The following is a 17,024-nucleotide window of genomic DNA, read 5'->3' on the forward strand; positions in this document are numbered from 1 at the left end:
GATGATTTAATTCAACAGATGTTAGCTTCATTTATTAATCTCCTTCTTTATTCTGAAGTAGTAATGAAAAAAAAAATGATGATAGAAAAGTAACAATAATAGTATCATTATTCATAATTAGACAATAATAATAATAATAATTTAAAAATATAGAAACAATTCTTAGATATAGGTGAATCTTTTTCAGTCGAGATGGCGTCTTTGCGGGTATATAACACATGAGAAAAAAAATACAAGATATACAAGGATTAGATTGAGTTATGGACATAGGATTATGATTCATTGTCAAAATCTAGGACTCTAACTGATGATGATATTAATATTAGTTTATTTCCAAAATAACAGAAAATAGAACTCCCGCGTTCAATAATAGATGAGGAAATAACAAGGCTTGCTGTATGATGCGAACTTAAAATAAAATATTTAGTTTAGGCTTTCAATATACAAAGAAAGGTCTATTATAATATTATTATTCTGTAATGAGGCACTTAAATTACAATTTACTGAAAGAATTTTCTAATAATTTATAAATTCCGTGATGATATAATTAAGATTCTTGCGGATTAAATAGGATTAACTTTCTTTAACAGATCCGTTAAGTTACATTCGAATCTATTAATTAAAACAAATTTGCGCGAATTCTTGATTGATTTAAGTACTAACTTATGAACCGTACCGCTATACATAATACTTTCCGTGTGCACATATAACAACACTCAACATCCTTGAACTACATACACAAGAAGTCAACCAGAACTGATGTTGTTATTGCCGATGGAATCACTTATTAAATCAGATGATGTAGAAGGCGTGTGTTAGAAAGTGTTAAAAATAGCAAAACTGTATTAAATCAACGTGAGTAAACATATATAGGTATGCAAACGGAGAGATAATCATAAAATAATTTTGCAGTATGTTCTCATTGCAAAAAATGTTTGATTGACCGAATACACGTCTTTTTTCTAAAAAAAGACCAATCCGCGCAGGAAATATAGGAAATTCATATTAACTGGAAAAAATTATCGAGAGACTTTGGAAATAAGTTCATCACAGATATTGGCCAATTCCTCATTTTCTTTCACCTTTTGATCCACTATTTTCTCTAAACTCGAGGTTTTCATTTCAGTTTTTCTGAGGAGTGCACTTATTCGCGCTATTTCTGAATTTTGAGCCTTGGTAATGTTTTCAATTTCTAAATTGGCTTTTTCCAACGTTTCTTCGGCATGAGCTTTGAGCAAATCATATTTTTGTTCTTGCTTTTTTAACTTAATTTTATAGTCCTCAATGTAGCGTTTCAAAGCATCTTCGTTCTGCTTGAAACCCTCTACAACTTGCTTTGAACGCTCATATTTTCGATGCACATCCGCAAAGGCCGTTTCCACGTTTCGCAAATCCTCTGCGGCTTGATCCCGTTCACGAATGAGATTTGCGACTTCCTCTTCGAACTTCCGCTTCTCCTTTTCTTTCTCTGCAATGAGTTCCCCGATGGTTTTTTCATACTCCTCCAGCACTTTCTTCATTTGCTCCTCAGAGTCCTTTCTCTTCTCCATCTCCACCTTGATGTTCTCGATCTCCTCAAGCTTCTTCTGTTTATTCGTTTGGCATTCCTTGAGTTTCAGTTCTTTTTTGGCGAGAGATTCTTGAAAGCCCTGGATTTGTTCTTGAGATAGAGTCTCTTCTTGTGCTGAGGAGTCTTCTCTCACTTGGATGTTGTTGCGAGGAGGAGAGGGACTGTTCATAGCAATCAAGTCTTTGTTCGCCGCGATCACTGAGGGACGACCCGCGACGAGAGGGTCGAATTTCACATAGAGGGATTCCCGATTCACAAGGAGGGAAGAGGGATTACTGGGGACTCCCCGGTTGGAAAGGAAGTCAAAGGCGTTGGGGTCCTTAAATGCCTCAGAGGCACAAAGGAACTCCTCATTCTCTGCAATATCAGGCCCCGCCTCCGTGTTCTCGGGCGGACTCTCGGAAGTCACGGAGTAGCCGGAGTCAGACTCATTCATCATCCCCGTTGTCGTTGCACTACTTAGTGTTATCTTCGTCGTCTTTTTCACTCGGTTGTTCACGGGAGGATCTACCTCATCCATTTTACTCTTAAACTAATATTAATTCTTTCTCTTATATTCAAGTTTCCTTTCGTAGTATCACTTTTTCCTCCCTTCCTCAGTTCACTTCTTTCATTATGGACTAGAGTTATTCTTCCTTTTCTCCCTCCCTTCTTCTTTTCAACTAGACTACGACCAGTCGCAGCAGCAGCACTCTTCTACGCTTCTCGCTCTTTCTTCTCCCTCTCGCGCGCTCTCCCTCCTCTTCAATCACTCTCTTTCTTTCCTTCCCCTTCTCTCTCTACTTTACCTCCCTCAAATCCAGGCCTACCAAAAGAAATCCCTCCACACTCCCTTCAATATGCAAGCCTTACTTTTTACACACTATTCTTTAAAAAACAATATTTTAACGACAAAAGTATTATTTAATGAATATGTACTTAACGCTTATTGTGGCTTTTCATTACTTACTTAGTTACATATGATTGTATTTGTTGTATACAAGTTGCAAATGTTTGTACAAGTTGCAATTTCTTCGTTTTAAAATGCATTATTTTATGGGGGAAACTAAAGAACATATATTATCCGCAATGTGGTCTGACTTTCTGTAGCCTGGGCTAATATGTGTATTGCTTGCTTGAGGGCCCTGCTGTCTCCTCTATTTGATAATGATCATCAATCATTATCATTCAGTGGGTTGTATTATTTTGTCGCAATACGGGGCCACTCTCATGCCCTATTACAGCCAGAGTTGGGTAAGTTAATCCAACTTAACTTAGATAAGTTGATAAGTTTATTTAACTTTTAACTCAACTGGTTAATTATTCAAGCAGTGTTACTTAAACTTCAGCTTAACTAGTTAATTTTGAATTTATTAAAATTAATTTATAACCTTACTTGTTAATTTTTTAAACTGCATTATCTGAATTTTAACTTAACTTGATTAAGTTAATTAATTAAAGTTAAATTTATTTTGTTATTCTAATTTGAAATACTAAAAAAACTATCTTTAAGTAACCGTTAGTTCTCCTATGATTTAGTTAAGCACTGTGTCGACACTATTTGTTTTACTAATAAGCTTTTCAACACGGGCATTCTAGATCAAATCGATAAAAAGGATATTTTCTCAGTATCGTAGAAAATGTAGTTTTTATATTATTTCCAATATTTTTATAATTTTAAATATAGTTGTAAAGGTTGTAGGATGTTACGCCCAGGAGCGAAACTTTCCAGGGCAGAACTTCCCAGTGAGAAACTACACCGGCATAACTGTCGGTCACTTACAATTAGATAGAAACTCAAAAATCTAAGATTTTATCTGTTTTTGACTTCCATTTTAGTAGTAACTTGTATTTGTTTTTTTTTCTTGATCGTTCAATTGGAAGTTGAGAAAATTTCAGACAGAGACACCCACAGAATAATTTTTATTCTAAAGCCTGATAAATCTCTCAACTTAATAGCAATAACTGAAATAGTTTTTTTAATACCCAAATGTAATTTTAACTTAATCAAGGTTGTATGAGTTAATTTAACTTAAATTAGTCTTAAGTTTATTAACTTAATACTAACTAGTTAGACAAAAATAAACTCGAAATTAACTTTAACTTGACTAGTTAATTTTCATAGAAAACGAAACAAATACAAAACTATAAATGAATTTTTATTTAAGTGCATGCTTAGGCCTTAAGCATAGACTAAGGTTTTTTTATACAATGTATTAATCGTTAGATATAGCTCACGAAAGACATCTAGCAAAAAACGCTCAGAACTTTTTACTTAGCCTAATAGTTAAACATAAATCCATATAAAGGTCTACAACGAAAACCTAATGTGTAAACATATAAACCTTCTTTTCTTATTTAAAGAGGAAAAAAGGATAAATTTAGTCAATCTTAACAACTTAATGAGTATTATAATAATTTTATCATGAAAAGAAAAGAAATAATTTATATTTGACACGAAATCCATGATTATGATGAAACTATATCTTCAAGTATTTATCAGATATTTTTATCACTTATCTTTATGACAAGGTTATTCAGCTCCAACGCTGTTGAGTTGATTTAGCATATGAAATATGTATAAAATTATTTTTGAGTTTGTATCAATTACTCTCATTTGAAACCGGGAAAAATACTACAAATACTAATGTGGTCATATAAAACCATATAAACAATATTTCATAAATCTTGTATACAAAGGTATTTATATAAATATTTCTTTGTTAATTAACAAAGTAAAGAATAAAAATGATCGTAAAAGATAAAATCCCTGGTATTGTTATAAATTATATGTACGGAACTTGAATATCATGCGCAGACTATGAATAAACAGTCATTGTTTCCGCACGAGAAAAAAACAAAAACAAATGTACAAACTTTCCTTTTGAGAATCAAAGTCGATTCATGCAAAAGTGATCAACTTAAATTTAACAAGATGATGAATAAATAAATTAAACATCAGCTCAGGGGCATCCGCAGGATTACATTTTTTTGAATGGGGATTAGTTTTATATTTTTTTTTTGAAAAAAAGTAAAAAAATTAAATTTCAAATATTAATTTTTTTGGAAAAAAATTACAAAAATTAACACCTATTCACAAAAAATTAAACTTTTAGGAAATTTTTTTCAGAAATCTCTAGTTTTTCTCAAAAATTAAATTTTTGGAAAACAAATTCAAAAATCCACCAATGTTCTCAAAGAAATTAAATTTGAAATATTAATTTTTTTGGAGAAAAATCAATAACTATTCACAGGGACATTTTTTTAAAGGTTTTGGAAGAATAAGTATACCAAAAGTACACAAATTGACTACTAACATTTCTTATTTAAAGTAGTGGATGAGATAATAAGTAATTGGTGATTCCGGAAAGGTGATAGAGATGTTGGTTTTTCCAGTATAAATCCGGTTTCAATTACTTGATTTGAGCAAACAGCATCAATTTAGAATTCTTGTATAAGACTAGATCGATGTTACTAATTTTAGCTCTTTATCTATCCCTGGAGCTATTGGTGTTCAAAGAATTTTTCAAATTTCAGATTATGAAAATGATTTGAAAAATTCGTTCTTTGTAAATTATCAATTAAAGCGATTAACTGATTTTCATAAATCCCACCAATAAACTCTCAAGAGCTAAATGACCAAGTGTTACATTAATATCTTAAGACTTTTAATTTAAACTTCAACAAGATATAATTTATTAATTACAAAATTAATACTATGAATAGATTTGTCTGAGCTCTCTTAATAATTAATGCAGCCTCCCTTAGCGGCAATGATGGGGTCCGGGCCGTGTATTGGTGCTCAAAGAATTTTTCAATTTTCAGATTGTGAAAATGATTTGAAAAAATCGTTTGGCACCCTTAGCGGTAATGATGGCTTCCTGGCGGGCAGAAGGTCTGAGACCCACTGCAGATGTAGTCCTCTGTCATGGTGTCCCAGTGCTGGCTGACAGTGGCTTTGAGGACCTCGGTGTTTTGATGACGGAAACTCCAGGCCTTCACTTCAACTTGCACCCAAAAGGTGTAGTCGAGGGGATTTGTATTAGAGCTGTAGGGGGCTAAAAGTGTCAAAAGAGTTCAAAAGAACTCAAAAGATTAGTTCAAAACTTATTCAAAAGAGTCTTGCAACGTAGGATATGGTTGCTTTCATTGGTGGATTCAAGAGTTTCCTTTCCAACCTCTCAAGGCTCCTTCTACCACCTTTTTGATAGTTCTCTGGACTGTCTGGTGTGGAATCCCAAGATCTCTTGTATGGACCCTCATGGACTTGAAGGGATTGGGCTGGGCTGCTTTCTTTAATTTCACCGGATGCAGTTTTGCCTTTTTGACAGAGTCCTTCTACGTCTCCAACTTTTGGGACTTGCTGATGGCGTAGACATTGGTCTGGAGACGGTCATCTGCTAGTAGTGACCGAATGGAAATTAGTCAATCATGTTCAAGTGTTATTTCTCGACATGTACGTAAGCTAGAGAGCTAAGGTTTGTTTTGTAACTAATTGTTTAGATTTCAATGGACCACCCGCTCTATTAGCTCAAATATATAAATTATTTTTTGAAAACATTTTTTAGCAATATTTATTTTCGACGGCTAACGTAGGATAGTGATTGACTGTATTTCAAACTTTTTTTTACAGAATTTCGCCTCTTAAATGAAACGACACGCACCCTTGTGCTACTTCTACCGTCTGATTACCACACATTATAAAAAAAAGTGTATAATCTGGCCCCTCCGCTAGCAATACCTTCTGGCGCCACTAATTTTTATATATATATGAAATTCTAAAGAACTATTACAAATTTGTCAAATATAAAGATATTAATTATATTTATTTGATTAGTATAAGTCATTCATTTTGAATAATGTGTTTAATGATTAGAAAAATAAATAAATTTCTAATTTTCTTCATAATATATGACTAATTATTTAATAACTGACTTCAAATTTCGTTTTACATGTATTATTTAATAAAAATAATTAAAGTATATCTTTGGACTGTTACATAGATCGGATATACAAGGGGGCGGGAGAGGTGGGGGAGGGGGAAGTAATTGTGGGGGAGCTATAAATATACATTTTAAGTTTGGGAAAGCAGTTTGGTATATTTGTGTAAGTAGTATTGTATTTTCAGACAATATTACGTTTATTTTTAAAAAAATGTCAAAAAAAAAAAAAAATGGCCATAATGAAGAAACTTTAAAATAAAAGGCCATTAAGAAAATATCTTTTATATAAATTAAATAGAAGGGTCAATTGGATAGGTCTAAAAAGCTAAAAAGACTACAGTCCTATCAGTTCCGTCCTAATAAAATGTTTCATTCCTAGGATCAGTCTTAACGGTATATTATAATAAGTGCAACAGGTGAAATGACGTAGTTTACTAGCTACGCCATTGGAGATGCATAGCTAGAACGTATAATACTCGACAACGCGTTACCTTGCTAGCACAAAAATATCCAATGTATTTTGTTGTCAGCTATAGATTCTCTCTTGTAACTTGATACATAATGGCTATTTTATAATTAATTCTTTTTTGATAAATAAATGAAGTAATAAGTTTTGCAATTCTTATGCTCCGTTTCCATAAGGGTATGAATACAACTTCTTGTTGATCCCTCGTCGTATTCATATATATATTGGCCATTTTATTATTTCTATGAATACATTTTGGCTATCAACCACAAATACAAATGTAAGGCTACGCTTTTAATAAAAAATTACTAGGTACTTTTAAAATACAGTATCGAATAAAATACTATGTAGGATTTTAATATCATGAGATATACATACATATATTTCATAATTCATTTTAAAAATTGTCGGGAAATAATACGACAATGACAGTTTCGGATTACTTAAGAGATAAATACCAGTTGGAATGATTGACGTATGGCAAAAAAAATTGGAACAATAATTTTAAAAAAAGACTGAAAAAGAGGGTGGGGATGGGAAGACTGGTTGGAAAAACAGTCCTAGGACTGTTTATCCAACATTAGTCCCGTCATTAAGGAATCTTTTCTAAAAAAGGTTATCAAGAAATAACAAAAATGATTTATGAAAATATTCGGCAAAATTTGAATACTCACCCCCAAAAAATGCAATTCCTTTACGCCTTTGGTTACATCAAGATATCACTGACTCCTAAATCATGAAATTTTACTCTTATACCTATTCCCACTCTCTTAATGTTTTTATTCATGTAACTAATCACTCATAACTTCATAAAAGCATAATAAATCTAGAATTACTCATTTTAAATCCTGTAAATCAAAAAATAAAAAGTTATCAAAACATAATTTATCATGAAATTATTTCTCAGATTCACATTTAAATAAAACTAAAAGATTAACAATGATATATAATATTTTTAAATGCATTTATTTAATACTTACTTCCTTGAATGTTTGCAATCCCTTTATCCAAATATGTACTCGTATATTGTATGTAAACGAAATATATTCATTTTTTTTTGACCTATACAAATTGTTTACTAAGCCAAAAAAGATATTAATAAATAGGAAAAGTGATTTGGTCGATTACCGATTAATTGGCAGTTGTTAGTTGACTGATTATTTATTAATGGATTTAGGATTTTTCAGCAATTTTATGGCCAAAATGAGCAAAAAAAAGGGATAAAATTTTGAACAATGAGCACTGAAAATATCAAAATTAAGCCACTTGAATTTAAAGAAAAATATACTTTTATAACAATAATTTACAATAATAAGTGTTTTTTTATATTTAAAATAATTTATTGATAAATTTTGCTATATTATATTGACATATCAAATTTTAGAAATACTTTCTTTCGTGTGGTTATGGATTCGTTCATTATTGGTGTTTTTCAACATACCTAAGATCTTTACACGTCCATATTAGTAGTTAGAACGAATTAGATGCTGATGAGATCTTCAGGAACCTTGTTAGACGGAGGTATCTCATCATTACAGCTAGTGATTATAACGTCCAATCTTTTGCATAAATGGAAGATCCGGATTTCTGAAGTATTTACCCTTTTTTCCAAAAATTATTTAATCTTTTTTTCGGCTTCAGAATGATAAATGAGTATTCCTTCTGTTTCAAGATTTGTAATAGTTTCTCGTAAAAATGACAGATTAGCTTTGGTGAAAGAGAAGTAATGGCTTCTATGGTCTGGATCTTCAAGAACTTGCTAGCAATTTTCAATGGTGAGTGCATCTTTTTGATTCCATTCACATAGTATTTTCTGTATCTCTTCAAAATAGAGTGTGTAGTTTATGGGAGGCTTGACTCATGACTAATATCAGATTCAATTTAAAGGGCACGGCATCCCATCAGAGTTTGGAAAAATTTAGAAGATAAGTATGTTTCTTTCGTTGCAAAGTTCAAGGGCGTTATTCAACAGTCATTTTTTGCCAAATTTCTCTTTCCCACATTAGCTGTTGTTGGAATCTGACTCCCTCCCTCAAATATACGATCATTTAGTCATAAACCTGATTACATCATTTACATAGTTTTCCCTCTAAAATCAGAAAGGTTTTTTCATTGTTTTCCCTCCCAATGAAAAAGGGTTTTTGCAATTGGATTTTCTCTTCAAAAATATCATCAATGTTGTTCTGTAATATAACTGGAATCCAATTTTTCTCTATTTATTCCATACCAGACTGGAAAAAGGATTCACATCGGGGGAGCAGGGAAGCTAAATGTTCATGGACACATTCAAAAGAAGCTTGGCTCTGGAATATAAACTTCTCAGATGGAACAACGTAGCTCAATGGACAAGGGGCTCGTGAAAAATTATTCTCTTGAACTCAATGTGCGTAGGTTCACGCCAAGGTAAAGTTTTGCTCTAGACAAACTCTTCTCCTTTGTGACTCTCGTAATTCTTTGTGTTCATTTGCCATGCTCTCGATTTTGCTACTAAATCATCTTTAATGATCCTTTGAAGCGTAAGTTCGCTCAGACATTTAACTTCTTGGCCATACTCATTTGCTTTCTTGCAAAGCATTTTTTTACACGCATAATCATGGCCTTTGTAATTACTATTTGTTTCCGACCATGACCATACTTTCTTGCGACTATTCAATGTGCATTACTTTAGATACCCTAGACATTTAACTATGGGTTTAATTCAGAAGTTTATATTAGCCCCGATATGACCTTTCAACTAAAATATGAAACTTATCATTTTTTTATTGTGACGACCAATTTTGACTACAGTAAATAAAATTTTCGGTACCTCCAAAGGGCTATTAAGAATAAAGGTTTAGGATCTGAATCCCTTTGTTTGGGCATCGGATACCCAAACAATGGAATTCAAATCCAAAACCAAAATTAGACAGATAATATTTCGAACAAAATAGGCATTTTACCCAAAGTTCGGACCTAAAGAAAGTAGAATCTGGTTTTTGATATGAATGGAAGATCATTTATCGAAAAATACAATTGTAAAACTCAATTTTGAGAAAAATAATACTTGCGTGCTTTTGTATTCACACATGTCAATTGAAGGAAATTATTAGCATTTTTTTTTGTTGTCATAGTTTATCTTTAAAATGAAAGCAGTAGCAGCTAAATAAATAAAAAACTAAGTTTCGAGTATTGCTGATGAATGATTAGACGTTTAGCTCAAATCATATTAAAAAAGAAAAAAACAGGAAGGACTTTATATAAAATTTAACAAAATAAATGTGATGAGGTTTAGCTACGCACTAAAATACTCCCTTACAAAGTTTGGTCTTTGAACGTCACTAAACTTTTAGTAATACTATTTTAATTAGTTCTAGACCAGACAGTCCGGAGGAGGTACGGCCTTAAGGACCGGTCCTAAGACTGTGTTGGATTGAACAAATAAGGACTGTAACAACACTACAAATAGTTATTAAAGGTATGATGAGTTTGAATTTATTTGTTTTTTTAATCAAAACTGTTTCTATTGTCAAGGAAAGCAACATCCTACGACTCTGCGGAATGAATTAAACTAACGGCAATGGAGTCTTGTTTGGTAACATTTTATAGATACATATTATACATATTGTTATAGGTATATATTTTTGCAAACATTATTTGACCAAAATGCATGTCCACCCAACCTGTAATATCAGTTTATTTGACGCAAAGTACACCCACTCAATTGAATGAAACTGGCTCGTGACTCTGCGTCATTTATTATTTAATAATGATTCCCAGCATTCTATTCAGTTATGGAAAGATGAGCTCATAAATTTTGTGATTAAAATTGCATTAGATAATAGTAGTATTTTGTGTCCTACCTTTTATGTAAATATTATACATAAACAATAATTCCTTTTTTATACCATAATCTTCAAACCAATGTTTTTTGGAGCAGTTATTTACATAAGAAGTACATGTTATTCGCTAAAAAATACAAACATGATTTGTAGTTAAGTAACGGTCAAGTGTTAGGTAAAGAAGGTCAACCCTCAAAGTCATAGATATGGGCTTTGAGATCATTTGCTCCGGTCCTGCACTTGATTATATAAAATACAGGGTATTGCAAAGAGTAAATTTTTCATACATTAATAAATATTTTCTATAAAAATATCCTTAAAAAACAAATCATCAAAAGACAATTCGAAATTATATTCAGATTAAAAAAAAAAGGTTTGAAAATGGTCTCGCATATTTATCCTTGCTTACAGTAAAACCTTCGGGACTAACTTGTTCTAGGAGGAACTTGCCTTGGGAGGAACTTTCCTATAACCGACAGAATCGTAAAACCATAAGTGATGTTGTTTGTTTTACTACGCATAAAAGCAATTATTTACAAAAGAATATCATTGTGGAATCCCATCCATGTCGGAGGTTTGAGGACAATTAATTATCATAAATGCTTCTCCTAGACATTCGGGACTATCAGTCAAAACTCCAAACTGTCATCTGTTCCATCATGGTCTTGGCTGAGGTTGGCAAATAAATAGTCAATTTGGTATAATAGGTTTTTTTTTCACTCAGAATAATACATTTGAATTATAATGCACATTTATGCTTTTTTTGTAAAACTTAATTGCCCTGATTTTATCATATTTGTATAGTCTACATGTAAAATTTGTATTTATTTGAATTAGAGTTGGTTCGGTCCTAAGACTGATTTCCTATTCAGTCTCCCTCCCCCACCTTTAGATCAGGGGTCCCACAATGTCGTTAGAGGCTACAAGAGGATCTTTTCCGGAGTCATCCTTCCTATACATGGTCTCGTTGTGGTCTAGCTTCTTCTTAATATTGTAAATGGTATTAAGAGCCATTCCCTTCAGCCTGGCCACCTCTGTTGGACTGTGACCCGCACGAAAAAGAGTTGATGTCCTTGAATCCCGCTGCAATTACATTTCTCGTCCGATTTAAAAAAATCAAAAAGCAGCATGTGTTTGAGATACATGACTACCTATAAAATTACGACAGTTCTAATTTCCTCACAGATAACATCTCAAAGTGTGCTAGTCTCAAATTTCTAACCATTACAGTACCTACATCAAGGTTCAACTACCCTTCAACGACTTAAGTGAGTATGATGCCCTTATAATAAATAAGAAATGAATATTGCGTTGACAAAAGAACATTTCTATTAATTATCATTTTGTACTCCGATTAAAGAGAAATAAATGAGCTTAAAGTGTACTATTGTATCCAGTCAAACGTTTTTCTGAACTAATTGAGGGAAAGAGTGGGATATCAATAATGCATTCATAGCCTAATCTTCTAGTGAATAAATACATGATGATGATGATTTAATATACTTCATATAGAAAATCTCAAGGAAATATAGGCATACATGATAAAGATCAGCCTTTGTCCCAAAGTGAATACGCAGAGTATTTATATTTCTCAGAGACGGAATCAAGGTCCATATATAGAGAAGATGATATAAATCATAACTTTTTTTTCTCTATATGTACTGGGTGGTCCATTGAAATATGAACCTTTACTAATTTATTGATTAATGAAGGCCAAACTGGAGCTGAAGGAGTTAAAGAAAATAGCCCAGGTGAATCCCCTCAAGTCCATGAGAGCCCATGCCAGAGATCTCGGTGAAAGAGCTTTGTGGGGTTGAAGAGGACACTTTTTACACCAGCAATGAAATAAACTCATCTCCTGATTAGCAAGACTCTTTTAAATGAGACATTTAAATCTCTTTTATACACATTTAGCCTCCTTACGATCCTGATGCCAAACTCCTCGACTTCAGCTTTTGAGTGCATGTCGAGGGGAACTCCTGGAGTGTCCGTCATATAAACACCAAGACACTCAAAGCCACTGTCAGCCGGCACTGGAAAGCTATGACAGAGGTTTAGTTCTGCAGCGGATGCCAGGCCTTCCATGGCCGCCTGGAAGCCATCATTGCCGCTAAGGGCGTCTACATTAATGATTATGAGGGCTCAGAAACACATCTATTTATAGTATTCATTTTGATAAAATTCTATTGTTAACTAATAAATGATATCTTGTTGTTGAATTTTAAAATTCAAAGGGGTTCAGATTTTAATGGAGCACTCGGTACTTTAGATATCCTGTATGACTACACCATGTACAATAAGTCCAATCCCTATATACATATGGGCATTTACAATGTCTCATAATTATCCTCAATATTTCTAATACGTATCTATTCATGCCGAGTGTTATTAATAGTATATGAAAAGTATTAAGGACCAACATCATTCTATTAATAAATTATAATATATAGATAAGTACGTAATTGCATAATGTAATTATAAAGAGGCCAAATAAGTTGCTTGTGTTGACATAAAAGTGGTATGTTTGTTGTTAATCATCGTTTTTTGTTGATATTGTTCGTCATTAAGATAACACTCAACTACGATGATTCCTGGCTCATGGAGTTTATATCCCACTATTATAAAAACCAACTTATTTTGGGTCTTTTTTCTGTTTCTTTTGGGAGGAAAGCTTCCAAAATACGCTAAAGATAACGATGTGACATACTCAGATTTTCCTTCCCTTGTGTCTTGATCGTTGATTGGTTGAGCTTAAATTAAGTACAGCTATGCTGTGAACATTTTCCTACTATTAAAGGTAGAATAGTACACCAGTAGAATAGAATTGTCTATCGACCAACTGCAGCCTTTTGTTTGGAGAGAAGGTTAGACCCGGGATATCCAACTGTTTAATATTATGGGCTGCATTGGCATTTAAAACATTTTAATGGGCCACATAACCTATTTAATTAAATTTCATGAAAAATGGCTTCATAAAACAAAACTATTAAATACACATTTATTGCAAATTTAGGCCGAATATACAAGAAAGGGTATGTCTAATTTGTCGAGGCCCACCCCTGCTCTGTTTTGAGGGTAATATTATTCAATGTTTGTACGTATTATGCGAATTATACAAGTTTTGATTATATTATGGCAATAAAATAATACATGATGTAAGAATGATTAGTGGGCCGCACTTAAACAGTAAACGGGCTACAAGTTGGACATCCCTTGGTTAGAAGATACAATACAGATACCACTATGGGGATACTATCTATATTAATAAAATTAAGTTTGCCTCTTCATATGAAAACAACCACAGGGTGTAATAATATACATTGTTTCTGTGATGTAAATTATAAAGATATTTTGATCTAAGAAATAACAATGTAGCCGTACAAGGAAACTATTTTAGGGGTGTGCATGTAACATCATATGCAGCATTTTATTTATTTCTTTTAGTTAATCCTCTCTAATGTGTATCAAAATTGATAGATATGTTAAGATTTGAATAAAAGATAAACGCTGGTATTTAAAAATGAATTAACTCTCGAAGGTGTTTTGTAATTAACATATGGAGGTTTATTTGTTTTTTTGTAAGTGAAATTTCTAGAGACTAAAGTCCTCATCCTTCATATTGACATTTTCGGGTTTTTTTTCTCAAATTCTTCTTGTGGATAGTAGATCCATATGAATATGAAATAAGTATTTTATTTTTATTTTAGCCGACGCCTAATTACTCCGTTTGATGCCAATAATTAACCCTAGTTGTGAATAAAAGAGATCCATCTGCATCAATTTGTAGAAATAGCCCATCCTGGAGAACGTCACTCACTAGATAATCATGTTAGTGGACAAGCTGTGTTATATCGTATGTATCTTTCAAAAGCTTTTATCAGTCTTTCTGAATTATCATCGAGGACATAGATGTCTTTCTTCTCTTATTTAAGACTCAACACCATATCAACTCACATAATTGCACAACGGTACCTCACTAATACAAAAATATATAGTTTATTTCGTTGTCAGCTGGCGATGTTTTTACTATTTTCTCTTCATTAGGTTTCTGATCGTGAATGGGTTAAATTAAAATGAACAATTATTGAATAATAATTTTATAGTTGGCAAGAATTGGCCTAGAATTAGCTTAATATCTATTGATTTGAGGTTTTTTTATCTGTGTCTTTTCGTATGAAAGGTTGCATGATGCAATGTAGTTAACAAAGTGTCAGATTTAAATGTATTTTTATGATCTTCTTTCAGGTGTGGCTTTTACACTCAGCGGGACTTTAGTAATTTTGACATCTCTAACGAAACGTCCTAATTGAGGTCGTGCATGCACTTGATATTGATAATACAATCTTATCGATTGTAAATATATAGATTTTGTTTGGCTAATTAGCTGAAACAATAATAATTGTTTGCAAGGTAAATAGCTTATCTCTTGTGAAAGATTTAACTCTGCTTAAATTATGAGTAGGGACATTTATCTATTAACAATTTTGAATGTTATAACTTATAAATATTAGTAAGTGAAACTCAACTTCTATTGATTCTTATTCATTCTTCAATTCTAACTCTTTAATTCTAACCCTAGGACTAATGAAGCTACGTGATGATCATTCTAAAGAAAGTATTGCTAAACATAAAAACCGAAATGTGATTATTGATTATATGAACAGAAACTTTTCAACATAAACTTTATTTTCTCACAAAGGATTCCTTTAGAAGAGGTATAAATGGCCACATCCATTAAATAATGTATATCTTCCTTGGGATCGATAATAAGAACCAATGTGTACACTGTACACGTACATAAATGGAAGCAACTCACTTCCTTGATTAGATACTCTAAAAGCATGCCTCTACCTAATAATAAACATTTCTAATGAATCATGTTTCACGATCTCTCTTTTGAGTGTGTCATTGCTTTAATATATTATAACCTTGCACCCCTATGTTATCGTATATATATATAGCTATGGGCGTCCGTATAATTATATTAGGGGGTGGGGGACTTGTTTTTGAAAAAATTTCATAATTTTTTCCCCACTACATTGTTTGGTTATTTTTTGGCAAATAAATCTTTAAAAGAAATTTCAAACCTTTGTCTTCTCATTAAACTTTGCATCTAGAGTAATAATTTTTTTTGAATTACCATTTATTTGGGTACAACTTTAACGTACTAACAAAATAAAAACATTAATCACCCAAAGAGCAGTCAATAATCCTTAATAAATGAGTGGCAATAAAAAAAAGTTATGTAAAAAGAACCAAATAAAAAACTAAAATCTTAATATGTGTTTTTAACAAGGATTAACAATCTAATATAGCATTTAACAATACTTTCCAACACAACTTTTGTGGCATCATTAATTGCTTTAAGTGAATAAAAGTAATATTATACTTTCGTTATAACGGAAGTAAGATCTTTTTGGGGAGGTCAGAGGAAACAAGTCGTTTCTACCTCCTTTGCAGCGACGTTAGAAGCAGTCCCGAGATCTTTGCAGTCATATAAAATGTGAGATGTGGTCTCCTTATCTACTTGATCGACAAAAAATAGCTCCTCTGCTTTCATAATAGAAGACACTTCAAGTGTACCCGTACAGACTCTGTAAGTAAGACACTTTTCAGGTGGAGACAAAATGGGGTTCGTAAAGCCTCGACAAATTTGCTTTCCAGCCACTTTAAGACCTATGCGTCTCCCCACACTTTCAATTAATTTGATTTCAGATCTTTTCACAATGACCTCAGATCTGATGCTCTCAAAAAGGAAAGAGAATTTCTGAAGGTACATTCTTTTTTCAGTTGTAATGTATTCGGGTTCATCTTCATGTCAAAAATGATTTTTATACTACATCTTAGCCAAAAGTCCATTATATTACATCTAGAGCGATAATTATTGTTTCTAGTTCAAAACATAAATTCCTTCATTGTGGGAGGGGGACTAAAGCCTCTCCAATCCACCACCTTCGGACGCCCCTGATAGTTTGATTGTAAACAGTTAGTTTATCTTTTTAAGAGTCCAGCGTACTATATAACGCTTAACCAATGTTGCAGATTGTATCATAATTGAAAGCGACGTCAATTTATGGACTCATAGCTGATATTTTTCCTACATAAAATGGACAATTTCCAAAATGGGATATTATAAAAACCGATACATATAAAAATGCTCTTTATTCTATAAATCTACATTTAATCTGCAAGGATTTTTAGTACTGGATGGTTCATTGAAATCCGAACACTTACTTCAATTCAATAAT

At 32.4% G+C, this 17,024-nt stretch overlaps 1 protein-coding gene across 1 annotated transcript; it reads right to left on the reverse strand.

Annotated features, from left to right (window-relative positions):
* Positions 1 to 21: 21 nt before the first annotated feature.
* Positions 22 to 2,429, reverse strand: LOC121132264 (transforming acidic coiled-coil-containing protein 3). Its single transcript, XM_040727630.2, has one exon. The coding sequence runs from the start codon at positions 2,088 to 2,090 to the stop codon at positions 1,020 to 1,022; it is 1,071 nt and encodes a 356-aa protein (XP_040583564.1). The 5' UTR covers positions 2,091 to 2,429; the 3' UTR covers positions 22 to 1,019.
* Between the last annotated feature and the right edge of the window lie 14,595 nt (positions 2,430 to 17,024).

Source organism: Lepeophtheirus salmonis, chromosome 2 (genome assembly GCF_016086655.4).
Source record: "Lepeophtheirus salmonis chromosome 2, UVic_Lsal_1.4, whole genome shotgun sequence".
NCBI lineage: Eukaryota > Metazoa > Arthropoda > Copepoda > Siphonostomatoida > Caligidae > Lepeophtheirus > Lepeophtheirus salmonis.